General features: G+C 42.3%; 1 protein-coding gene across 1 annotated transcript in view; it reads right to left on the reverse strand.

The window, feature by feature from the left end:
• The window catches only part of YTHDC1 (YTH N6-methyladenosine RNA binding protein C1), an 86129-nt gene extending 59554 nt beyond the window's left edge, over positions 1-26575 (reverse strand). Inside the window, 4 exon segments of the mRNA XM_070944678.1 lie at positions 406-459; positions 932-1000; positions 2548-2911; positions 26252-26575. Of these exon segments, the coding sequence (XP_070800779.1) occupies positions 406-459; positions 932-1000; positions 2548-2911; positions 26252-26560 (796 nt within the window). The 5' untranslated portion in view covers positions 26561-26575.
• Positions 26576-27472: the final 897 nt, after the last annotated feature.

Raw genomic sequence — 27472 nt, forward strand, 5'->3', positions numbered from 1 at the left:
CAAGTAATTATGAGGAAATCCATGAACTAATTGCTTAGCTTCTTCTCTTTATCCGAGTTTGTCATTCACCAGAACACCATTCTTAGCTTTCCTGATGGATGACAGCTAAGTCCTCTCAGAAGATCTATTGCCAATAATGATGTTCAGCTGACTCTAACAAGCACGTTTCTCTCTTATAATAATGTAAATAGAGAGGTTCTCTCAAAGTTCAATAGAGAAGGTTATTCAGAGTTCATGGATTTGATCTGACTTTATGTATCTGACTTGGTATGATTATTTCTTTTATTCACCTTATTTCTTATTTGCTATATTTACCTCAGAACATTATGCTACTTACCATAAATTAACAAAGTCAATGCAACAGCTTGCAATAGATGCATTAAAATTTTTAAATTTAAATTATACCTTTTTGGACAGCATGAACAGAAGATGATAATTTTTCATGCTTCTTTTCTGAACCTGTATTTAGCCAAAGTACATTTGTTCAGATCTAGCCTTACTAGAGATACAATACAAATTCTACAATCTTTTCGCATACTATTTTCATTCATGACAAATTATTCCTCCAGATGTGCACCCCCACACACAAAAAGAATGCTGCTAAATGAGCATGAGGATTTGAATTTATTTTTTTTTAGTTGTTTCTTTTTGGGTTTGATTTGTTGGGTCAGTTTTCTATAGAGAAAACTAGTCAATGAATCATCATCTTCCAAGTTTTAAAAAGTGAAAATTCCATTTAAGCAACAAAATAGAATTAACATAAGAAAGCCCACTTAATCAAATTATTCACACATTACATGCCAAAATACAAACTATGTCAGTTCAGTTACATGTCCAAAGCCTATTATGGCCTACAGTTTAATTTTACCAATGCATTTGAGGGTTTGCTACACATCATATCAAGAAAGATAGGCAACCACAGAATACCTGCAGCTTCCACTTCTATCAAAAACAATTGGAGAGATGCCTCTAGCTCTTTTCCTGACCTTCTTTTTCTCATCTAAGATCATCAAAATAAGCAATAGCAGTTCTTTAAAGGTTCAAACAAAAAAGAAGTATTTGCAAGAAAATATGATTTGAAATATTCAGGTATACAGTTGACTCTCAAAAGGTATAAAATCTGTTTCAATAATCTTTCCTCATTGGGTCAGAATTCAGAGAGCTATGACATTAGTTCCCAAAGCACAAGAAGTTTAGACAATTTGCTCTGACCAGAAACATTGCCTGCCAAAGCTGTATTTGAAACTCAGGGAAACCTCTGGAGTGTGTGTGTATGTGAGGGATAGTGCTCAAAGTTTTTTTTTAAAAAAAGCATTAACCTTCATTTGGAATATCAACACTTTTTCAGTCATAGTTGCATACCTAAATTAGGTCTCAAACTACACATACAAATTCACTGTAGTTGCCTCATTTGCATGTTTAAAAGCCCCAATGGTAATACCTGAATAACAGAATCACATAGGAAATTCCATTATCAATGCTGCAAATTCTGCATTAGAAATATTGAACACTCAGAACAAAAGAGTGAATGGTAGGTGTTTATTTCACCTTCCCACTGTGAAGAGTATTTAGATCTTTTCCCTCCAAAGTGAAATTAAAGCTTGATATATTCAAGCAACACTGAAATAGCTGAGGTTAAACACTGAAAAACACAACCAAATCACTTGTCATGTTTGATTATTCCGATCACATTGTTTATACAAAAATAAGAACTAGTAAATGCATGTACAGAAAAAAGACTCTTCATAAGTACCACTGTTCAGCACCATCGTAACTTCAAGTAGTCGCTGAATGAGTAGTCGTTAGCTGAGTACCACGTATATGGCTAATAGACTGAATAAACCTCATTGATTCAGGAATAGAATGTTTGAGAAAACATTTAATGCTCTGTTCTCCTTGGGACTATGCTAATTTTTCCCTCACAATTTACCAATCTGGAAGTAAATCCTCCAAACTGGAAGTAATTCTAGATGACCTAGACATGGTGATACAAGACTATACAACCCTGACTTTAGGGCCAGATCACCCCCTCCCCCAGGTTATCTTGAACTACCTTCAGTATTACTGAATTAGTAATTATAAACATATATTTACCGTATTTTTCAGAGTATAAGACACACTTTTTTCCCTCCTAAAAGAGGCTGAAAATTTGGGTGTGTCTTATACTCCGAATGTAGCTTTTTCGAAGCTCTTTTTCAGCCCTAACGAGGTGCTCCGTGCCTTGCCTGCTCCCTCCAACTCTCAGCTGTGAAGCTTTTTTTCAGCCCTAACGAGGCGCTAGCGAGTGAAGCTATCTCTGTGGTTTGCCTGCTTTTCTCATTGCTTCTCTCTCCAAAGATCAGTTGTGCTTTAGAAGCTGTTTTTTATCCCCAAGCAGGGGATAAAAACCAGCAAACTAATGTGCTGAAGCTGACCAGACTAAGGATGCTAGCCAGATGAATACCTGGTAGGCAGATTTTTTTCCCCTATTTTCCTCCCCAAAAACTAAGCTGCGTCTTATACTCCGGTGCGTCTTATACTCCGAAAAATACGGTATATATTTCCTACCTGATATATCTGAGCCTGAACCAGTTTTGACTGACCCATCAGTAAAGGATGCAGATTCAGAATCAGAATCACTAGCTTCACTTCGCGTATCATAATCATTTCCCTCCTTCTGATCTCTTTCATCTCGATCATACTCTTCTTCCTCATCATCTCCATCTTCTACTTCCTCCTCTTCCTCTTCGTCTTCCTCATCTTCCTCCTCCATTCCTTCCTCCTCTTCCTCTTCTTCATTTTCAGTATTTCCTGGATCAGAGGAACCACTACTACCTGTTTCACGGTCTGAACCATAGTCCTCAGAATTTACTTCTTCTTTTGAAGAGTGGCTGGACCTGCTGGGCCATCTATCCACATCATGCCTTAGTCTCTGTTTATAGAACACAATCACCAATCAATGCCTACTATTTTGAGATAAAGAGCTCTAAGCGCTTGCTTTAAAGGCTTATTTGATGAGACTGCAATGTATTATTTATTCAGTCTAAAAAAAATATGTCTCTTTAAACACAGTAGAGAACAGATTAAAAATTAAAAGCCAAATATTGTTACTACACTGGTGTGCACAATTATTAGGCAAGTGAGTATTTTGACCACATCATCATTTTTATGCATATTTCCCACCTTCAAGCTGTATAAACTTGAATGCCTAGTAGATATAAGCATATCAGGTGATGTGTATTTGTGTAATGAGGGAGGGTGTGTCCTAAGGAGATCAACACCCTATATCAAGGTGTGCATAATTATTAGGCAGCTTATTTTCCTCAGGCAAAATGGGCCAAAAGAGGTTTAACTGACTCTGAAAAGTCCAAAATTGTAAAAAGTGTTTCAGAGGGATGCAGCACTCTTGAAATTGCTAAGATATTGGGGCATGATCACAGAACCATCAAACGTTTTGTTGCAAATAGTCAACAGGGTCGCTAGAAACATGTTGAGAAAAAAAGACGCAGATTAACTGCCAAAGATTTGAGAAGAATCAAACATGAAGCTACCAAGAACCCATTATCCTCCAGTGCTGTTGTCAGCGTCTCAGCGCTGACATAGAAAAGGGAGGATGAAGCTTGAACTTTTGCCTGCTAAATCCCTTTGAAGATTCGGTCTCCTTGGAGATGAGGAGGGGGGAAGTATTCCAGTGAACTGATGGGAAAAGGAATCAGGAGAGTGACTTGGAAGATAGCCAATGAGAAGCAAGAGAATTGGGGATCGGAAAGGGAGGGATTGGGGGGCAAAGGTCAGTATTGACCGCAAAGAGCCAGGATCCAGTTACTGTACTCGAATAAAGAGAAAATTTCCTTAAAGATTGGCAGTTTGGAAGTTCATTTATTTTGAGATAGCATTGAAGCCTGACAGACGGTCAATACTCACAACTTTCCAAGCCAAACTGGCAAACCTCCAGCCCTCCAGCTCCCTGCCAGATGTTGGACGGAGTGGCGCCAAGGTTCCGAAGCCATGGCAGAAAGCCAACTCTCTACTGAAAGCTTACTTCAAGTGGCTGTGAACCAGCCCCCCCCCTCCCTACTCCAGCCAGCTTGGATGCAACGGGGCCACCCCCTCCCCCAGAAAAGCTGCAACCCCCCCCTTCCCCCCCCCCACTGCCACAGAATTACCAAGGACAGACGATCGTGCTCCAGCCCAAGAGAAGAAAAAATGATGAACCTTGGTGGACTTTGCCAAAATCTGCAGAAGCTGAGTTCCCCTTTCCAGACGCTAAAGGTAAGGGGAAGCCTCTGAGTGAATTGGGAAGGGTGGAGTGGTTATGGGATTGGCAGCGGGCCAGACAGCAGAAAACTTCAAAGCTGCCACTCAAAAGCCCCATGGAGAAATTAAAGCAAGATTTTGAACGTGCCGTCAGACTGGAAGAGGGTCCATCCTGCAGGCCGAAAGATAGAAGGAGGCCAGCTGACCCTGTTGAACTAAGTTACCATAGACGGGATCGCAGCCCCCCCTCCCACACCAGAAGGAAAGAAAATCCCAGTGTACATCCATGGGTTCCCCCTCTGCCCAGCAAGCATACCAGCCTAAGCAGGGCATCGCCCCCCCGCCCCCGAATGAGAGATGAGGAAGAAGCCCAACGACACCCTAGACAGGCACACAGAGCCCCACTATGGGAGGAGGGACCACCGAGGGCAGAGCCACCCCGGTTCAGAGGAAAGTTCGATGGGGATCCAGACCAGGTAGCGCAGCTCCTCGACGCAGCTGAGATCTATATCGAGCGCTATGGGCACCTTTATCCATTCCCCAGAGCCCTAGTCAATGCCATTTCAGAAGGGCTGGAGGGAGAAGCAAAGACTTGGTCATCAGCCCTCTACAAGAATAGAGCCCCCCAACTGCAAGACACAGATGGTTTCTTGCAACTACTACGGGCGTGGTTCGAGGAAGAAGGGGAGGACCCTTATGTGGAAGACGAACTCAGAAACCTAATGCAGAGAGGGAAGCCCATCAAGGAGCACATTCGTGAGTTCCGAAGAGTCGTAGGCACCTTGCCTCCCCTACCAGAGCGACTACTAGTGTATTTCTTCAGAACAAACCTAGATAAGCGGATTGCCCAAGTGACCGCTTATCGGGACATCCCAAACCGACTCTCCAAATGGTTCCGCGTGGCAATGCAAGTTGAAAGGGGGCTGCGCGCCAACAACATGCTAAAGCAACCAGAGGCCAGGGAAAGATACCAATCGGACCCGAGACCACATACCAGACGAGGAACCACGGCATTACGGCCTACCCAAAGGCCTTTCGTTCCGTGGAGCCCAATGAGGTGCTACAGATGTGGGGGAATGGGCCATCTAGCAGCAGCGTGTGGAACCCCGGGCCCGAGGCCAAACCCTCAGCCAAAGGCACGATGGGAACGGGGCCCCAAGCGAGCCACCGATGCGCCACGAAATCTCCCCCCAGGCACAGAGGTCTTCGCCCACCTGACCGAAACAAGGGGAGTCCCGGATGATGGAGACCAATCCCCCGACTCGTATGACAGCGAGGACGATGGTGAAGACGACCCAATGGTGAGTGGACCCATCCACCCTTTCCTTTTCCCCATACGCCTAACAGCCCCAAAAACAGGAACCCAAGAGACTTTCCAAGCCCTGATAGATTCGGGCTGCACTAGGTGCCTGATTAATCTACCCACAGTCCTAAAATTGGGGATCCGAGCTAAGAAGCTCAACCACCCAATTCGATTTGAGCAAGTTGATGGGACCCTAGTAGGGGGAGCTTACGCCACACACCTGACCGAGCCAGTGAAGCTAGAACTAGGGGATCACTGGGAGACGATACGGTTCATAATAGCCCCCAAGATGGCCAATCCAGTCATACTGGGACTTTTCTGGCTAGACAAGTGGGGTCCAATCATCTGGTGGCAAGAGGGGACCCGCAGATTGAGGATAGCAAAAGGGCCCCAACCTCTGCCGCTTCAACCAGGACAGACACCCCCCACACTCGAGCCCCAACTTCTCCCGCCTGAACAAAAGAAGATGGCACTGACACAAGGGCCCCTCCTGAAGGGCACTGCGAAGCAGCTGGGGGCCACATCCAACAGCTCCCATGAAGCAGAACAGATCCCAAAAGACTACCAAGACCTAGCAGAGGTATTTAGCGAGACCGAGTGTGATGTCCTACCTCCCCACCGTGATGCCGACTGCGCCATCGAAATCATCCCTGGGGCGAAACTACCTAAACCTAAATTGTATGCCATGACGCCCCGTGAAATGCAAGAAATGTGAAACTACATAGACAAAAACCTACGAAGGGGTTTCATTGAGCCAGTCAAACCGCGGGTCGCAGCACCGGTCCTTTTCAAAGAGAAGAAAGACGGCTCTATGCATCTGGTAGTTGACTTTCGGGGCTTCAATGCGGTCTGCGTACACAACTTATATCCCCTCCCCCTCATGGAAGACATGCTAGCCCACCTGGCCAAGGGGAAGATTTTCACCAAACTAGACCTCCGCGAAGCCTACTACCGAGTGTGCATCAGGGAAGGAGACGAGTGGAAGACAGTGTTCAACTGCCCCCTGGGAAGTTTCCAATTCAAGGTGATGCCATTTGGGCTACAGGGAGCCCCAGCGGTGTTCATGCAATTGATAAATGAAGTTCTACATGACCACCTATATAAAGGGGTCCTCGTCTACCTAGATGACATTCTCATTTACACGGAGACCATAGACGAACACATACCCCTCGTCCGCAAAGTGCTGGAAAAACTGCTGAAAGCGAACCTCTATGTCAAACTGTCAAAATGCGAGTTCCACCAATCGCGGCTAGACTATTTAGGTTACCGAGTGTCAAACGAGGGGATAGAAATGGACCCGGCTAAAGTACAATCAGTCCTAGGCTGGCGACCCCCTCGCACCCGCAAACAACTGCAAAGCTTCCTGGGGTTCGCAAATTTCTACAGGCAATTCATCCCCTCCTTTGCAAGAATTGCCAAACCTCTGACGGACCTCCTAAAGACAGGGAGTCCGACAATGAAACCCCGCCCGGGACAACCTCTGCAGTGGGACCCGGCCTGCCAACAGGCATTCGAGACACTAAAACAAATGTTTGCAAAAGAACCGGTCTTGAAGCATCCTGACCCCGAACAACCCTTCGTCATCCAAGCAGATGCCAGCGATGTGGCAGTAGGGGCAGTCCTACTCCAAAAGAACAGCCAGGGGGACCTGCAACCTTGTGCCTACACATCCCGCAAACTCACCGACACAGAGAGACGATGGGCGGCGTGGGAAAAAGAAGCGTTCGCGGTGAGATGGGCGCTGTTAACCTGGCGACACTTGCTAGAAGGAGGCCAGACACCGTTCAAGGTTTGGACTGACCATAAAAACCTGGAGGCCCTGAAGACCCCACGGAAGTTATCGCCCAGGCAAGTCCAGTGGGCCCAATACTTCAATCGTTTCAACTTCGAGCTGAAGCACATCCCAGGGGGGAAGAACTTTCTGGCTGATGTCCTCTCCCGAATGCCTCAATACAACAGTGAACGTGAGCAGGTAATGAATGCCATCATCCCCTCTGCCCAAGGAGTGAGCCAAGTAACCACCAGACGGCAGCATCGAGACCAGCAGGGGCAACCAGCAAGTGACCTAATGACAAGGCTCAAGGCAGAAACGTTGGCGGACCCCTGGTTCCGAGACAATCAACATCTCCTGACAAAGAGAGATGGCCTAGCATGGAGAGGGACGAAACTTTATGTCCCAGAGACCTTACGCACCTTGGTCCTCAAGAGGAGTCACGACGTCAAACCAGCGTGTTGCGATCATCTGGTGGGCTTCTCATGAGGGGTCCAGATCAGAGAAAACACACACGCAGGTGTTTCTCGAGATGAGATAGCAAAGAACAAAAGGTTGCCATCTCTTTTATTAGTTATCAAAATACAGCGTCATCAGAAGGCGTTATTATGGCTACACATCTCATATTACATACAAGAAAATAGAAAAGTATCCATATATTCTCCATATGAAGTTCAAAACTTCACATTCTACCAATTACAGTAAATCACGTGAATTCTAGGAAAGCGATACTTAAGGTGCAAAACAAAACTTAACTCTGGCTATGTTATCATATTTGCTGCCAGTTGCTGCCAGCCGAGGGGCCCATCCTCCCGTTATCAGATTACTTCAACCCTCAGGAATATTCTACAAGGAGATGTCTCTGCCTTTGCAAATACAGTCTATGTTATGAACAAAGAGAGAACGAATAGGGCCCTTCAGAGAGTATCCAGCTGAACCCGCATTCCCACATTTCCTCTGTTTTTGTTTTTTGCAACAGGGCTCAGCTGTGTTGTTATTATGATGTTTTTGTTAACACTTGGCAAATATGTTTGTCATCATAGCAAATGAAGCATGAATACATTGGATACATACAGAAATAAGCAAAGCAAGAATAAAGGTATACAAATGATTATACATGTTATATATGATTGTAGTTAGTTTCTTAAGTCATAGGGAGATTCTCTCCATTATTCCCCTGGTCCCATTACCACATATGAATCTGACTCAGAATCTGTAAGTTCTTCCATAGGGCGGGGACCAAGTTGATTAAGAAGATGTTCTGTCAAAGCTAATTCCTTCTCAACTTGAATCTCTTTTACAGCTCTGATAGATAATTGTCTAAAGATTGGTATCACACATGGGATGAATGTTAAACCAGCTATAGCGCATATAAACAAAAATATCATTTGCTTAATCCAACCGGATCCAGGCACCCAAGAAAACCACATGTCAGAACTTTGTAACCTCTGACTTATCTTGGAAGCCCTATCCTGTAATTCCCGAGCACCTTCTCTGACCACACCTGACTTGTTTATGTAGAAACAACAATCTTCACCTAAAAATATACATGTTCCTCCCTTTTCTGCTGTCAGGAGGTCTAAGGCATGTCGGTTTTGTAACACCACAGCAGCCAAAGAGTCTATTTGATTTTGGACCTCAATCAAAGTGCCAGCTATTTGATTCAAACTTCCCTGCAACTCCTCTGAGATCTGTTTAAATTGGATTACAGAGTGCGTGATGCCGGCTACTCCTGTTCCAACAGCTGTTCCCATCCCTAGAAGCACTAATAGTGGGATGAGAATGGGGACCCTCTTCTGAACATGTCCCAGAAGGGGAACAGGGATAGAGTGCTCAGCACTGACAACACCCACTTTAGGAAAAAGGTGGGCTAATGTACACACTCCTGTCCAGTTTGCTGGCAAACACAGATATGCATTTGTTCCACACAAAAAAACCCACTCCTTTTTCTTCCACACATATTCCGATGTTCATGGAGAAGGCATGGAGTCTACGGTTGTTTTCATTAGTCCAGACTCCCAAAGTGCCTGCTACAAACATTCCCGCTAAAGGTTGTAATGGGACTTCTAGTGATAGGTCCTTCTGTTTATCTCTGAGAATTGGTCCTTCAAAAATATATCGAGAGGTAGTATTTCCCGGTGGAAAAAGGATACACAGACCTGCCTTGGACTTTAAATTGAACCAAATGGGAAATCCTGGAGGGTGAAATGGTCTTGGACAGCTTTCCACAGACAGATTCCATCCACCCCACCTGTCCTTTCTAAAGTGTAGTTCTGGTGGAGCTGAGAAAGTAACCTTTTGTTGAAATTTGCGGTAAGCAGAGGGAAAAACTCCCTTTGTTAATTTTATGTCCACCAAATTTATTTTTGGGCCTAAATATATTGCTGAGCGACATTGTTCGTCTGTCAGGGATCCTACAGGCCTACCAAGTTTCTGATGTCTCTTTACACACAAAGAAGGTGTTCCTATGAGGTCTACACCTGTAGCAATTGGGCCTGTGATAGGAAGACGACTTTTTCCCAGTCGTTTGAATGCTTCATAAAAATCTCCTTGTATTGGTGAGACGGGTTTTTTATCTCTACTATCCCTTTCAAGGAGAATTGTTGCCTTTGTTTTTACCCAGAGTTGTGATTTTACAGGAATAGCATGATAAGATGCAGGGTCAGCAGATAGGCATAACCAGCATTTCTCACCTAGGGTAGGGTTGTACTGATTAACAAGATCTTGACTTAATTCAAGAATCCGTGAGATATAATCTCCTTTATGCAATTGTTGCAGAGGCCCATTGTCCTTATTCATTCCCCCCTCAATTGGAAACGTCAATATGGGAACCTTAGGTGGTGGAGTAGACTTTGGTAGAAAGTAAGGACCTCGTGCATAGACAATGCGTTTCTGGCGGGAGCGTACTTGACTTGAAGTGTATGTATGTGGGGATTTGATATTCCTTACATGGTCACTTGAGAGTCCCAAAGCTAACAATGTCCAAAGCCATAAACAAATCATAATCAACTATGGTGTGAAGGTCACTACGTCAGGGAGAGGGTCAGTGGTGCGTGTGGGTTGGGATATAGCAGTAGCAAGAAAAATCCTAGGTCTACCACAAAAACGCTCCTTATATGTGTAAAACAAAATTACTAGCAAAATTAGAAAAACAAGTGTCCACAAGACCCATTCCCAAACTTCTACTAACATTAGTATGTGTAAGAAAGTGTTATATTAAAGCTAATAAAATGTATATGTACAATGTGAAGGTATTTTCCTCCTGATGAATCTTCCGCTGTGCGCAGGGGACTAGCTTCCGGTGTAGTCCTGCAAAGCTGATGATCACCACCGTGCGTTGAGTGTCTGTTGCCAGGAGGACTCAGCAAGGCTGTTTTCTCCTTAAATCTCAGCACCAGGGGTTTCTCCTTCTTTTTGTTGTAAATGAAATGGTCTTACGTGTCTTCCGGGGATCCAAATGATGCGATCGTTATACTGGACAGCAGCGTATCCACGGCCCCAGGTAATAAGGTCAGCGGGCCCTCTCCATGCAGGATCAGGTAGTTGGCGGAAATAAACCTTCGGTTTTTGAGTAGCTGATGGAGAAGCAGAAAAATGACGGGTTGCAGCCGACGTGGGAGGCTGTCCAGTCAGGTTAAGAAAGTTCAAAGTATATAAACAAAGATTGAGTTTGTTTTGCATGGCTGGGAGGCCGAGGCATTTTTCCTCTTTCAATTTATCCAGGGCGTTTTTGAGGGTCTGATTAGATCGTTCTGCAATTGCCTGACCTTGAGAATTGTAGGGCAAGCCAAATTTGTGTTTGATGGACCATTTGTTACAAAAGTCTGCAAAGGCAGTACTGGTGTACGCAGATCCATTGTCAGTTTTGAGTTCAATTGGGCGTCCCATCGATGCAAAGGTCCGAATACAATGATTTATTACATGTTTGGTTGCTTCTCCCCTTTGTGGAGATGCCATGATAAATCCTGAATAAGTGTCCACGGAAACATGCAAATATTTCCATGGGGCAAAGGATGGGTACTGAGTTACATCCATTTGCCAAATTTCACAAGCTTTGAGACCTCTAGGGTTTACACCCATAGGGATAGAATGAGCTTGTTGACTACAAGTAGGACATTGTTGTATGATGGCAGTCGCTTCGGCTGCCGTGAGACCAAATTGCTTCACTAATGCTTTTTTATTTTGATGAAAATAAGCATGGCTGTCCCATGGTGTGAGAGCAGAAACAGTAAAAGAAGAGTGGAGAAGAAGTGTGCCAGAGGTGGCAGAGGACGCCGCAGCGTCAGCAGCATCATTCCCTTCCTGGAGGGGCCCAGGGAAGGGCTGATGGCTCCTTATGTGAGCCACATAGAAAGGATGTCTTCATGAATGTATTAATTGTTGTAAAGTGAGGAACAACGAGAGCAATGGCGGGTCGAGAGAAGGGGAAAGATAGGAGGCATAGATAGTTTTAACAATTTGAGTGACATAGAGGCTGTCTAGGATAAGGTTGAAAGGAGAGTTTGAAAACATGTGGAAAGCAAGAATAGAGGCAGCTAGTTCAGTGTGTTGTGCTGATGTTTGAGGGAGAGTAATCTTTTTTTGCCATTTTCCATTATGTTGCCATACACAAGCTCCATATGTCTTACTGCCATCCGCAAACACAGTGGCAGCATTCAGTATGGGGCCAGATGCCAACGGGGAGTTCCAAACAAAAGGAATGGTTTTTAAAAGTGACAATCTGGGATCTGGGGGCGGGTGGCATGACACTTCTCCTGGCCAATCAGCGAGTGCAAATTGCAATTGATCACTTGTGGAAAGCAGGGCTTCCCAGGTAGCAAGTGAGCAAGGGACATAAAGTGTTGAAGGCTCCACTCCGGCTAGGGCCTTGGTTCTAGCTCGGCATTTTTGAATTAAAATAGCGTATTGAGTTGGTTTTGCTGTAATGGTCGCTCGCGGAGTGTGAGCGAGGTGAACCCATTCAGCAATCATCAATTTGGATGTATTTTGAATGATTGCTGCCGTAGGGAGCTGGGGTGTATTGAAAAGAAGAAGAGCCAGGGGAACATTTGGTACCACCCTATCCACCCAGCGTCCTCGCAATGTATCATTAACCAATTGTACCGTCAATTGTTGTTCCTGGTTAAGAGATATTAAATCGGCCGGGTGTTTTCCTTGCGTTAGTGCATTAAACAGAGGAGTCAGCTGCGCAGTGGTGAGGGCCAAGAACGGGCGTGCCCAGTTGATGGTCCCCAGGTACTGCTGCAGCTGTACCAGGGTTGGGGTTAGGGGTAAAGAAAGAAGCGGAAGTACAGGAGCAGCGCAAGAAGAAAGTAATTTATGACCTAGGTAAAGGAAAGGAGGAACAGTCTGAACTTTGTCGGGAGCTATTTGAAGCCCCCCCTTTTTTTAATATGGATTCAAGCAGAGGCAAGGTGGTGTGGACGGTACCTGGAGGCCCCGGTGCGGCCACCAGGATATCATCCATATAATGATAGATGGAAAAATGAGGAAGAGAGGAGCGATAAGGTTGCAAAACAACATCCACATAATGTTGACACATAGTAGGGCTATTAAGCATGCCCTGTGGAAGTACTTTCCATTGATAGCGGGCTGTAGGCCGAGCGTTGTTGAATTCCGGGACTGTGAAAGCAAATATTTGCCTATCTTGGGGATGTAATGGTATTGAAAAGAAGCAATCTTTTAAATCCACGATCATCAAATCCCAATCTTTTGGTATCAAATTTGGGTTTGGGAGGCCGCATTGGAGCGCCCCCATAGGTCGAATTATTTTATTTATGGCCCTAAGATCGTTTAGGAAGCGCCATTTGCCCGATTTCTTTTTGATCACAAAGACCGGTGTATTATAGGGGCTAAAAGAGGGCTCAATATGGTCCTTTTGCAGCTGTTCATGAACCAAAAGTTGCAGCGTAGCGAGCTTTTCCTGCATGAGTGGCCATTGGTCCACCCACACGGGAGTAGCAGAAGTAAGAGCAAGGCGGAGGGGAGCAGGTTCTTGAGACATTAGTGAAGGATAAGTTTGGCTTGAAACTGAGACATAAGATCCCTGCCCCAAAGATTAACATGCAAAGGAAGAATTACAGGTTTTATGTAAGCAATGATAGAAGAATCGGGGGACTTTACCGGCAGCCACTCCTTACTAATCAGTGCAGATTGGACACCACCCACTCCTCGTACTGCAGGTGAGGATTCAGTGGGCCAGTCTGAAGGCCATTCCTCGGCACGAATGACTGTGACGTCGGCCCCGGTATCTAAAATACCAGAAAAGGATTTATGGCGGATTGTAAAATCAGTGGACGGGCGGGCTTGTTGTAAATCTTTTTCAATGGCCAGAATAGAGGATTGTGCTTCTGACACTGCTGGTACGGGAATCATAGTGGCTGCTAATTGTCCCTCAGGAATGTGCAGCGGAACATTTACAGAAAAAAACAAAGCGGAAGAGGAAAAGTCAGTGGAATCCCGAAGAAAAGGTGAAGCAAGTACGCCCTGAGAAATCAGATCCCTGTGAGGAAAGATGATGACAGGGGTTTGGGGCGGGATGTGTACCCGCCCTACAGGGCGTAAAGGCAGAAAATAAGCAGTAGCGGGGGATGGGGCATCGATGGACTCGCTGGCCACGAGATCCATTGAAGCAGGAAAAGGGGGAGGAAATGGGCTACTTTCAGCCTTTTGAGTGGGGCTGGCTGAATGCCCCGATTCTAGTTTCCCTGTCGGAGCGGATTTGAACGGCACTGATTTGCCCAATGAAATCCCTTTTTGCAACGAGGGCATACTGTTTTTGGTTTTGTATTCTGATTGCCAATTTTACTCTGCCGACCCCCTGGGGCTCGGCAGTGTGCCCTAACGTGACCAGGTTTACCACAATTGAAACAATTACCGGTAGGGTTCCCCACCGTTTGTTGAAGTGCTGCTGCTAAAGCATCCATTTGATAGGTCTGTGTCCCTACCACCCTGCATGCCTTTAAGAAGTCAGCAATAGTAACACCTGGTCGGTTTGCTATAGGTTGCAAAATACGGTGGCAGTCGGAATTTGCATTTTCAAAAGCCAATTTTATTAACAATTCAGCTTGTGCCTCAGGATTGTCAATCTGACGGCTAATAGCCTTTTGCAAATCATCAATAAAGTCACTGTAAGCCTGATTCGGTCCTTGAATCACCTTGGAGAATGATTTTTTGGGACCGTCCATGGTGTCATCAACCTTTTTTATGGCCATCATCGCAGCCTGCGATATAATCTCACTGGCTGCCCTGGGTATTTGAGCGTATTGTTGAGGTCCCTGGCCAGGTCCCCCCAATAAATGACCGTTTGTGACACCTTGCGGTAAACCCCTTCGGATTGATCTTTCAATTTCCCTTTCATATTCAGAATACCACACTGTGTATTGCGAAGGAGTAAGAATCATGCCAAATAACAATTTCCAGTCTTCTAAGACCATTTGGAAGGTATTTGCCGTGGTTGCGAACAGTCCTTGGGTGTATGGTGAAGTAACACCATAAAGACTAGCCGCTTGTTTCAGGTCTTTTATAATTTTATAAGGCATTGGGGTATAAACAAGAATCTGAGGTCCATTGGGATTGGCTGGGTCCGGACCTAAGGCGACGGGATAACAATGAGCGGCTTCCTCTATTTCCAATTCGCCTCTCAATTGTGCCTCTCGTAATGCAGAGGCAACCGTGCCCATGTTTCTTTGACTTGGAATTGGAGGGTCAGATTGTATGAGGTTTTCAGGCGCTGTGGCAGCCGTATAAACCTCTGTTGGATTTGCCGTTTTGGCTGGTGGGGTCAATTTTTCACCAGATTCATAAGGCGGTGGAGGATCTGGTCCTCCTTTCATGGCTTGTTTGTGAATTTGCAGACATTCCATGACTATCCGCCATGAGGATAATATCTTCGCAGGAGCCCGTGGCGTCTCATGAAGATATTTCCCCAGTTTTATCCATGTGGAAGTTTTGATGGATCCCTTCTCTGGATAAGTGGGACAATTTTGGTAAATATATTTAAGAAGGGAGGTTAGGTCTGATTTTGAGGGAAGGAGAAGACTCTTCCCATTATTTTTTAAAACAATAATTGAGGACTTGGCCAATTCCCTAAGTTCGTGGAGGTGTTTAACCTGGGGCTTAGAGAATTCTGCCCCCATACTCACGATTTATGGGAGGGTGCTTCATTCGCGGACGACTGGCCCTGGTTTGCAGAGGCTCTTCCAGCTGAATGAGTATGAGGGTGCCAAGAGACGTGCTCGATCAGCGAATCACGTCGGGGGTCACCATATGTTGCGATCTGGTGGGCTTCTCATGAGGGGTCCAGATCAGAGAAAACACAAACGCAGGTGTTTCTCGAGATGAGATAGCAAAGAACAAAAGGTTGCCATCTCTTTTATTAGTTATCAAAATACAGCATCATCAGAAGGCGTTATTATGGCTACACATCTCATATTACATACAAAAAAATAGAAAAGCATCCATATATTCTCCATATAGGTTTCACATTCTACCAATTACAGTAAATCACATGAATTCTAGGAAAGCGATACTTAAGGTGCAAAACAAAACTTAACTCTGGCTATGTTATCATATTTGCTGCCAGTTGCTGCCAGCCGAGGGGCCCATCCTCCCGTTATCAGATTACTTCAAACCTCAGGAATGTTCTACAAGGAGATGTCTCTGCCTTTGCAAATACAGTCTATGTTATGAACAAAGAGAGAACGAATAGGGCCCTTCAGAGAGTATCCAGCTGAACCCGCATTCCCACACCAGCGGGACATTTTGGTTTCCTAAAGACTCTACATTTAGCACGGAGACAGTTCTGGTGGCCCCACATGAGAAAAAACGTAGACAGCTATGTAAAAAGTTGTACCATCTGTGCCACGATGAAAACCCGACCAGGAAGGCCCCCGGGGCTGCTACAGCCAGTAGCTGAACCGTCAAGGCCATGGGAGGAGATTGTTATGGACTTCATAGTCGAACTGCCGAGGAGCAGCGGAAACACAGTGATCTGGACTGTAATAGACTTATTCTCCAAACAGGCACATTTCATACCCTGCAGCGGACTACCCTCAGCCCGCCAATTGGCCAAACTGTTCGTAAAACACATCTACTGCCTGCACGGAGTACCTAGAAGAATCATCTCCGATCGAGGTGTCCAGTTTACCGCGAAGTTCTGGAGGGAATTCCTTCGATCCATAGGATCATCCCAAGGCCTCAGCTCAGCGTTTCACCCGAGCACCAATGCGGGGGCAGAGAGATTGAATGCCATGATAGAGCAGTACCTGAGGTGCTACGTTGACTACCAACAATCGAACTGGGCGGACCTCTTATCGTTTGCGGAGGTCGCATATAACAATGCTGTCCACAGTAGTACAGGACTAACCCCATTTAAGATGGTGAGTGGCATGGATTTCGTCCCCATGCCAGAGTACCCAAGGGAGCCTCCTTCCTCAGTTAGCTTGACCGAATGGATGGCAATGCTGAGAGAAACCTGGGAGAACATCAAGAAGGCATTAGACAAGGCGGCACGGTCTTATAAGAAACAAGCAGATAAGCACCGAGCTCTCCAGAGGCCGTTCCAAGTAGGGGTAGGGGAGAAGGTCTACCTCTCCACCAAGTATTTAAGACTCAGACTCCCGACCAGAAAGCTGGGGCCGAAATTCATAGGACCATTTCCAATAGTAAAAATAATCAACTCGGTTACAGTACAATTGCAGTTGCCCCGGTTACTAGGGAGGATACACCCCGTTTTTCACAGTAGCCTCCTGAAGCCTGTGGTAGGGTCAACTTTAAGGCCGGTGCCACGTGATCCCCCAGGGCCCTTGATTGTTGGAGGCCAAACCCACTATGAAGTACAGCGAATTCTTGATTCGAGGTGGCACAGAGGACGCCTCCAATACTTAATTAAGTGGAAGGGTTACCCCTTGTCAGAAGCTTCCTGGGTGAAGAGCACGAACATTCAAGCTGACCGCCTTATAGCTAAATTCCATGCAGATCACCCGGACAAGCCAGGAGGGGGTGGGACACACCCTCGGACGGGGTAAGGTACTAAACTTGTTGTTTGTCTCGCGCAGGCCTCACTGGGAGAGTGAAGGGAGAGGGGCCGGATGTCAGCGTCTCAGCGCTGACATAGAAAAGGGAGGATGAAGCTTGAAATTTGCCTGCTAAATCCCTTTGAAGATTCGGTCTCCTTGGAGATGAGGAGGGGGGAAGCATTCCAGTGAACTGATGGGAAAAGGAATCAGGAGAGTGACTTGGAAGATAGCCAATGAGAAGCAGAGAATTGGGGATCGGAAAGGGAGGGATTGGGGGGCAAAGGTCAGTACTGACCGCAAAGAGCCAGGATCCGGTTACTGTACTCGAATAAAGAGAAAATTTCCTTAAAGATTGGCAGTTTGGAAGTTCATTTATTTTGAGATAGCATCGAAGCCTGACAGCTGTCATATTTCAGAACTGCAACCTACCTGGAGTGCCCAGAAGTACAAGGTGTTCAGTGCTCAGAGACATGGCCAAGGTACGGAAGGCTGAAACCCGACCACCACTGAACAAGACACGTAAGTTGAAATGGCAAGACTGGGCCAAGAAATATCTGAAGACAGATTTTTCAAAGGTTTTATGGACTGATGAGAGTGACTCTTGACGGACCAGATGGATGGGTCCGTGGCTGGATCAGTAACAGGCACAGAGCTCCACTTCGACTCAGACACCAGCAAGGTGGAGGTGGGGTACTGGTATGGGCTGGTATTATTAAAGATGAGCTAGTTGGACTTTTTCGGGTTGAAGATGGACTCAAAATCAACTCCCAAACCTACTGCCAGTTTTTAGAGGACACTTTCTTCAAGCAATGGTACAGGAAAAAGTCTGCATCTTTCAAGAAGACCATGATTTTTTTGCAGGACAATGCTCCATTGCAAGCATCAAAGTACTCCACTGCGTGGCTAGCCAGTAAAGGCCTTAAAGATGAAAGAATAATGACATGGTCCCCTTCCTCACCTGACCTACATCCTATTGAGAACTTGTGGGCCCTTCTTAAATGGGAGATTTACGGTGAAGGAAAACAATACATCTCTCTGAACAGTGTCTGGGAGGCTGTGGTTGCTGCTGCACAAAAAGTTGATCAACAGATCAAGAAACTGACAGACTCCATGAATGGAAGGCTTATGACTGTTATTGAAAAGAAGGGTGGCTATACAGGTAATCCCCCAGATACAAGGGTTCCTTTAGCAAATTTATTCAGAAAGGGTACTTACGTTAGAAATTCAAAACTGCGATCAAAAAGAGGCCTCTGTAGCCATGTGACTTGGATTCAGTCATTGCTGCAGCAGCCATTTTTAACTCTGTGAGTTGCCTGTGCCGTTTGGAGTTACGATGCAATTTCCTGAAATCGGCAGGTTTTTGTGTTTTTTTGTCCCTGGTCACATGGCCAACCAAGAGCTGGTGATTTTTGCAGCTGGCGTGGTGCCAAGGTATTTTTTTGGGGGGGCGGGGGTTGCTGCGTGGAAGATCTGTTGCTGCCTGGGCTTGAAAACTGGAGTGCTAGAATTGCTTCTGTAAGTATTTCAAAATCTTTTTTTGTTACTCTATAGTACTGTACTGCTTGTTTGTAAGCACTTTGGGAACTGCTCTGCTTCTTTTTAAGTACTGTACTGTACTTTGCAAACTACAGTATTCTGTTTTGAAGTACAGTTCTTTGCAAAAATAGTGTTTGCATTTGCTTTGAAACTGCTTGTAGAAATGCTAGCCAGCATCTACAGAAAGCATTCTATAATGTTGTATGCTGTATCTCTTCTCTAAACTGCTGATTTTCAAATTTGCAAGCTATTTATATGAGTTTTTTATCCTTTTCCATGAAGCTTGGCTTTTCACAAATGGACTGTATGGAGAGTCTGGCCTGAGAGCAGTGGGTTAGACTAGATGAGCTCAAGGTCCCTGTCACAAGTAAATGCCTTATTCTCAAATGGGGAAAATGTACATACACAGGGTATCAGGGGTTAATTTATTCTTCCTTCCTTAATATATTCATATGTAACCACTCCCATCCTTTACCCCGCCTTATTGATATAAAAGGGGATGTATGCACCTCCTTCCTTGCTTCTATCTACAACCATTCAGAGAATATAGAATGCCTAATGTAAATAAATAGTGCTTTGTTTAAATACTTTGATCCTGAATTATTATTGAGTCTGATCCTTAAAAATACGCAACAATCTGGTAGCAGAGGATGGTTGGACTGACTCAATAAAAATTAGATATGCCTAAGAGAGAAAACTCCAGAAACAAAAGAGAAAGACCCAACACCAGGGCACATAATAAAGAGATGGAAACGGATCAAGAAATGATCGATGAATCCACAACTACAATAACAAAAGAATCTGAAGACTGTGCTACAGACAACGAAGAGATAATCGATGAAACTGATGACCAAGAAGAAAACGAGATAGAAAACAACGAACTCAGATCAGAGATACTGAGACTATTGAAAAGCCAAAAAGATGACGAAAATCTCATCGCGAACCTCCAAGACATCATAAAAAAACAGCGGAGCAGCGAGAGAAAAACACATCGTAACAGATGAATCTAAAGAACTAAAAATGGTGAGCGAATTGCCTATAGATAAGAATATAATGAAAAGGAAGACTAACGGTCCCACACAAAATTTTGAATGGCAGCCATCTTGGTTTCAACAGACCACTAAGATGAGCGAAGCAGAGCCAATCAGAAAACAGAATTCAAAATGTCTGGCGCGAAAAGCCCTACATAGTGTAAAAAGTAAAAAAGAAAAAATCTACTCTTCAGAAGAATCTGATACAGACATCGAAGAAACTTCAATCGAACTACAAATAGAATCAGCAATGAAAACTCTCTTTGCAACATTCGGGCCAAATTTAAAAATCACAAAAGAACCAACGAAAGCTGGCGATCAAAGAATAAAGAAAAAGCAAGCAAGCAAGCAAACGTCTCGGAATCTACCCGCTTCTATCCAAACAGCGAGAGCACCTACGCCTGAGCCCAGAGAACCCTGTAAATACTCCCCCACGCCGCAGACGATTCCAGGGGCCAGAGACCTCAACAAGAACAACTTCAGCGAAAAGAAGCAAGCACCAGTCGTCACCTGGACACCCAAGGTCGAGCCGGAGACCGAGTCATCGGAGGAAGAACACTACGAGGGAGCTACAGCAACGAGAACCTCTCCCGACAGCTTCAGAAGCGAAATGAGCAACGTGCATGCGCAAACACACGCAGACAACTACGGAGGACATGAAGAACAGAGAGAACCATTCAGACTCGTTGCAAGCATACCTACACCATTCTGCAACTATCAACATTTACAAGATCATGGACAACCTCTAGTTGTAAGTAATGGAACAAATAATACTGGGAACTTGCCCAATGATTTCCCAAAACTGAGAATAGATGGTATTAATTTACAGGAATGGTGTCAACAACTTCAGGTTGTTTTTCTAAAAGAGAACTTATTATTTTTTATAACTAACCCCCCCAAAAGGCCTTGGACTCTAAAATTGGACTGTCTGCACCACAGAGCATTCTACTTATTAATATCTAGTATATCTCCTGCTATGTATCATAGTATTAAGCATAACTTGACTGTCTCAGAGATTATTCACTGCATGTTTAAATTGTTTCATAGTGAAAGTGTAGCAACCACTACAAGAATGTCTAAAGATTTCTTCTCAGCTAGGATAAAATCTGGGGTTACTGTAAGTGAACATTTAATATCTCTAAACAAAATCAGAGCAGAACTACATTTAAGGGGAGAGATAATTTCAGATCAAACAATGAAAAGTGTCATCATTAATTCATTAGACCCATCGTGGGATAATTACATATCACATTTAGACACAATTAATTTGGGATACTTATCCATAGAAAATTTATCGAATAAGCTAATAGCTGAAGATAATTTAAGAAGAAGCCGCTGTAATACACACATAGAACATAGACAAAGTAAGAGAGTGGTATTTCAAGAAAAATATCGAGAATCAATTGAATGTTATAATTGTGGATCCAAAGAACATTGTAGAAGAGATTGTCCTAAATTTCTTAGAGAAAGACAAAAACATGATTATAGAAGCAGATATCATAACAGACAATCGTCTATTGATAGACATAGATATAGAAACTCACCTAATTTTAGAGAGCATAGAGGGGGCAGAGATAATTCAAAAGATAGAAAATCTGGATCATTAAATGGATTAGATAAACATAATATAACTAACACACAGGATTCAAGGGATAATTCTTGGCTCATTGATTCTGGGGCAACTAATCACACAACACATGACAAAAAAATACTATCTTCCTTTATAGAAGATAAGTTTGTAATTAAGGTAGCCAATCAAGAAAAGGTCCAAGTTATTGGAAGAGGAAATGTAAACTTACCCGGTCTAGGGAAAATAGAGGGGGTACTATTAATACCAGAAATACCTCATAACATACTTAGTGCAATAAAACTAAGTAGAGATTCTGACATAAATATAGTATTCTCAAAAGGAAAAGCAACACTAGAGAAAAACAAAGCAAATTTGGGTAGTGTGGTTATCAAAGGGGGTCTACCATATTTAGTCACAGAAGAAAAATGGCTACACAATATTGATTCAAACATGGAAGATGACACTAACATAGAGAATGAAGACAATAGCAATAGTGATAATGAGGAACATGAAACAAATCACAATCACAGAAACACATCTATTAATGACACACTCAATAACAAAAAACCTTCGATTGGAAAACCAATCCACGATGAATGTGCACACATATTACATAGAAAGTTGGGACATGCTAGTTTTCCTGTAGTACAAAAAATGATTGAACATGCTGAAGGTGTTAAAATAAAAAATTGTAAAAATTATTTGGAATGCTCAGTATGTAAGTCCTCAAAACTCAGAACTAATCCCAAGCCAAAAAAGGCAACAAGATCAACTAATCAAATTTTTGATCTGGTACATATGGATCTAGTTGGTCCATTAACCCCATCAATCACATATAGAAAACGATACTTTCTAACTATTGTAGATGACTATAGTCGTTATGGATTTGTCTATACTTTGAAACACAAAGATGAAACATTTCAAAAATTTAAAGAGTTTTACAAACGTGTAGAAACACAACATAATATTAAAATAAAACAAATCATGACAGACAGGGGATCTGAATTCATGTCAAAAGAATTCTCCCAATGGCTAAAAAACAAAGGAATGCTACACTTCACATCTAGCCCTTTCTCTGCATTCCAAAATGGAGTGGTAGAAAGAAAGAATTCGACACTACAAACCATGATTAGATGTACATTAGAAGATGCTGGCTTAGGAAAACAATTCTGGTCAGAAGCATTACTATATTCCAATTATACTCAAAACAGAACTTGGTCCAGCATCGTAAACAAAACGCCATATGAACTAATGTATAATAGAAAACCCAAAATAACACACATGCACATTTTTGGAGTCACAGCGGATGTACACATACCAAAACAACTGAGGCGTAAAGGAGAAAACGTATCCAGAAGACTTAGATTCATGGGATACGAAACAGGCACAAAAGGGTACAGATTTATTGATAACAACAACAGATTCATAATTTCTAGAACAGCTGTATTTCATGAACAGGCCAATTGGTCTAAAATACATCTTAATGAGATATTCCCAACTACAAAAACAGACACTGAACATCAAAACAAAATAGATAGAGAAGAACTCAATCACAATGCACATGAAAACAAAAATAAAACATGGACAAATAGTCACCCCAGAATAAAAACAGATTCATTAACAAAAAAGGAAGCAAGATATCTACACGATAACGATAGCAAACCAGAAAAAACAATCAGATGTAACAGAAATCAGGTGCCAAGTAAATATAAGGATTACATAATGCACTTGAATAATGAAACATCAACACCTAACACATACGAGGAAGTATTAAAGCTCCCCATTGAAGAAAGAAAAAAATGGGAATCAGCTATGGCCAAAGAGATGGACAGTGCGAAAGTTAAATGTATTTACACCTACTCCTGCACCTAAGGACAAAACTATTATAGGCACCAGGTGGATATTCAAAATTAAAAATCTGGAAGAAGGCAACACATTATATACAGCTAGATTAGTTGCACAAGGTTATACTCAAAAATATCCTGAGGATTACACAGACACATACTCTCCCACAGTAAGGACTGAGAGTGTTAAAACAGCTTTAGTCATAGCATCTGCACTTAATCTTGATATCTTTCAATATGACATACAGACAGCGTATTTACACGCAAAGCTCGATAAAGAGATATATGTAAGAGCACCTCATAGCCAATACACAAACAAAAATGAAACTTGGTTATTGAATAAAAGTTTGTACGGACTAAAACAATCTGGCAAACGTTGGTATGAATGTTTAGTCAACGTACTCAAAACTATGAATTTCAATGCCACAACTGCTGACAATTGTTTCTTTGTTAAAATGGAAGGTGACTCATTAGAATTTGTATTAATTTATGTGGATGACATTTTATATATCGGTAAACATAAAGAGAAAAGAGATACATTTGTAACAAAACTAAATGAACATTTTTCTTTAAAAACATTAGGAAAAGTAAACAAATATCTTGGAGTTCAAATCAATAAAACTAAAAAAGGATTTAAACTTTCTCAAAAAGATAAAATTATAGAACTCCTGAACAAATGTAATTTGAATGATGCCAAAACTTGTGATACTCCAATGCAAGCTGATTTCTTAAGAAACATGGATGAATCATCCCCTGAATTTAAAGATAATACACTTTACAGATCAGTTATTGGTTCCCTTTTGTATATATCTAATTGGACTAGACCTGATATTGCTTTACCCCTCAATCTGTTATCCAGATATGTTGGTAAACCTTTAATGTATCACTGGGAAGCCATTAAACGAATATTAAGGTATTTGAAGCACACCTTAGACTTCTGCCTACTACTAGAACCCAATAATATTAAAGAGCCCATCCTCACTTGTTACGCTGATGCGGATTGGGCAGGTGATACTAAATGCAGAAAAAGTACCTCAGGTTATATATTCTTCCTTAATAATTGTCCTGTCTACTGGTATACTGGAAAACAAGATCTAGTAGCCACATCAACAACCGAGGCAGAATATGTTTGTTTATCTAAAGCCTCCAATAATCTAGTATGGTTTAATTATTTATTATCAAATGTTTGGAAAAATCCTTCATTACCATTTATCATACATGAAGATAACAAAGCTGCTATTGAGATATCTAGATCTGATGCCATTGGTCAAAGGTCCAGACATATAGATATCAAATTCAAACATGTAAGGCAATTATCTCAAGATGGTTTCATTAAGGCCATTCATTGCGAAACTTCAGAACAAATAGCTGATATATTGACTAAGCCTTTGCAATCTAAACAACATAAATATTTAACTTCAAAACTACAAGTCTTATATTGTTCCGAATCTGAATGTAATTATTGTTGTATATCGAATCGGCATTTAGAGGGGGATTTGTCACAAGTAAATGCCTTATTCTCAAATGGGGAAAATGTACATACACAGGGTATCAGGGGTTAATTTATTCTTCCTTCCTTAATATATTCATATGTAACCACTCCCATCCTTTACCCCGCCTTATTGATATAAAAGGGGATGTATGCACCTCCTTCCTTGCTTCTATCTACAACCATTCAGAGAATATAGAATGCCTAATGTAAATAAATAGTGCTTTGTTTAAATACTTTGATCCTGAATTATTATTGAGTCTGATCCTTAAAAATACGCAACAGTCCCTTCCATCTGTTAGTGTTGCAAGTCAAGAGTTCTGTAAATCCCCCACCCCACCCCACCCCACCCCATTTTGGATTTTGCCTGGAGAGGCTTGTGCTGATCAAGGCAGTGTTTTTTTTTAAGAGGTTTTAAATCTAATTTGCCTCCAGAAGTTGTGGGTGCCCCATCACTGGAGGCTTTTAAGAAGAGACTGGATAGGCATTTATCAGAAATACTCTTGTGAAAGCAGTGGGTTAGACTAGATGACCTCAAGGTCCCTTCCATCTCTTACTATTGCAAGCCAAGAGTTCTGCAAATCCCCATCTCCCTCGGTGCCAGGCTGGAGACTCTTAAGCTACCAGTAATTAGTGGCAGGTGTTTTTTTTTTTTTTAAAGCAACTGCAATAGGAGGGTTCTGTAAATTACCTCTGCACCCCCCCTCTGGGCAGCTGTCTGAAGATGCTTGAGCTGGCAAGTGGGTTTTTTTTAAAACTGCAAACTGAGAGCTCTGTGAGCCTGCTTGGAGGCAATTTAGTTCCTCCTTCGGCTGTACCGGAAACAGCTGACTGGCAGGAAGTAAGTCAGATCTTCATTCATTTAAGGAGCCATTTGAGTCAATTAATGAATTTGATTTTAAAAATTTGTAAAATTGAGTCTGATTCATTTGATGACTTTTTTGACTTGCAAACCTAAAGGGCAGGCTCCATTAGGTTCGTACCTCAAGGACTACCTGTATTGGTCACTGATTTTTTTTTTTGAAATGTCAGAAATGTTTATTTGTACATTTTAAATTGTTTATTATTCTCACTTTAACAGATGCAAATAAACGAGTGAGTTGGGCAAATTTTCATTTTTCATTTAGTTGCATAATAATTCTGTACACTAATAGTTGCCCAATAATTGTGCATAGGTATTCTCCTAAGAAAGCCAAAACCTCACTTTTACTTTCTTAAATATTCAGGTGTGAGGTTTATTAACATTTTGGATTTACTGAGAGCATTGTAGTTGTTCAATAATAAAATTAATCCTCCAAAATACAACTTGCCTAATAATTGTGCACAGTGTACTTTAAACTGAGCAAGGAAGGTAAACATCTGAAATGCCTAAGGAACTAATAATATAAAGCAACATACTATTGCAGGAAAGATCCTATCTAAGTACAGAGATATTCACAACCCATTACTTACTACAGAAGCATCTGGAGTAGAAGACTTAGCCTTTCTGTCAGCATCTCTTTTCCTCATACATGCCTTTTCAGACTTTCCCTCATAGGGATCACTGGAGGTGCTGCTTGTCATACGTATCTTTCTATCACCATCTGGAGGTTTACTTTTGTCAGACCTTCGATAGTCCTCACTCTTGTATTCCAATACTGGCTTTCCTTTTGTGCTCCCAATTCTTTTGTTGTTGCCAATAGAAGAACTTGGAAGTTTGGGTTACATCTGCCTTGAGGAATGTACAGATGGTTTTTGTTTTTTAAGTTCAGCTACTTCCATCCCCTCGTTTTTCCTTTTAGATCCTTTAAAAAAAAGTTATTAGTTACTTAAATGTTAAAAAGCTTGTTGCAAATATTTTCAGAAAATGTTTGATGGCATGTGTACCTATGGTATGATAAAGTTAATGTTGATTTTAGAAACCACTTTATTAGGCGAGCCATTTTGAGAATTTGGAATAAATATGAAATGAGACTATGGTCAAAAGTACCTTTATGGCTCCCCCCCAAAGCATATTAGAGAAAGGAAATGAGGGTCAGACAAAAATGGTTAAGGTATGCAGATTTATTGGATTACTTCACATATGATATTAAATTGAAATCCAGAGTACACTTGGCATTAGAAGGTTTCAATTGTCAATGGTTTTTGTATTTGCAAATCACAGAGATTTAAAGCTGATAAAGTATACGATTCCGAACATGCTAAAACTATCTTTGAAACGGAACTGTGTACAAACGATGAACAACTTTATCGCTAAAAAGTATAAACATTTGTTAAAATTGGAAACAGAAGATGAAGTAGTTAAAAATTGTATGATAACCTGGGCAAAAAATCATCTCAAATAGGAACCTTTATCATCTTTGGTGGACTTACAAAAGAGCTAAACAATATTGGATGGAAATTAGTAATGTAATTCAATTTTTTTTCAAAATATACAATTTAGGTGGGAAACTTTTTGTTAGGGTTTATGGATAAACCATATACCATTTCACACTTCTATCCCTATTCTCTTTTTATTCTTTATTGTATTTTTTTATTGTTAATGTTTTTTGTGTATGCTTTGTAAAATGTAATAAAATTGACAAAGAAAACGTTTTCTCATTTAGCATAGAGCAAAGCATAAAAAGACATTTAATCTATCATTTTTATATCCATAATTTTGTACCTATTAACTTCTGGCCAGTTGATGAGAAA

The sequence above is a fragment of the Pituophis catenifer genome, unplaced genomic scaffold (assembly GCF_029215685.1).
Source record: "Pituophis catenifer annectens isolate HBS135680 unplaced genomic scaffold, rPitCat1.0.hap2 SCAF_5, whole genome shotgun sequence".
NCBI classification, from domain to species: Eukaryota; Metazoa; Chordata; class Lepidosauria; order Squamata; family Colubridae; genus Pituophis; species Pituophis catenifer.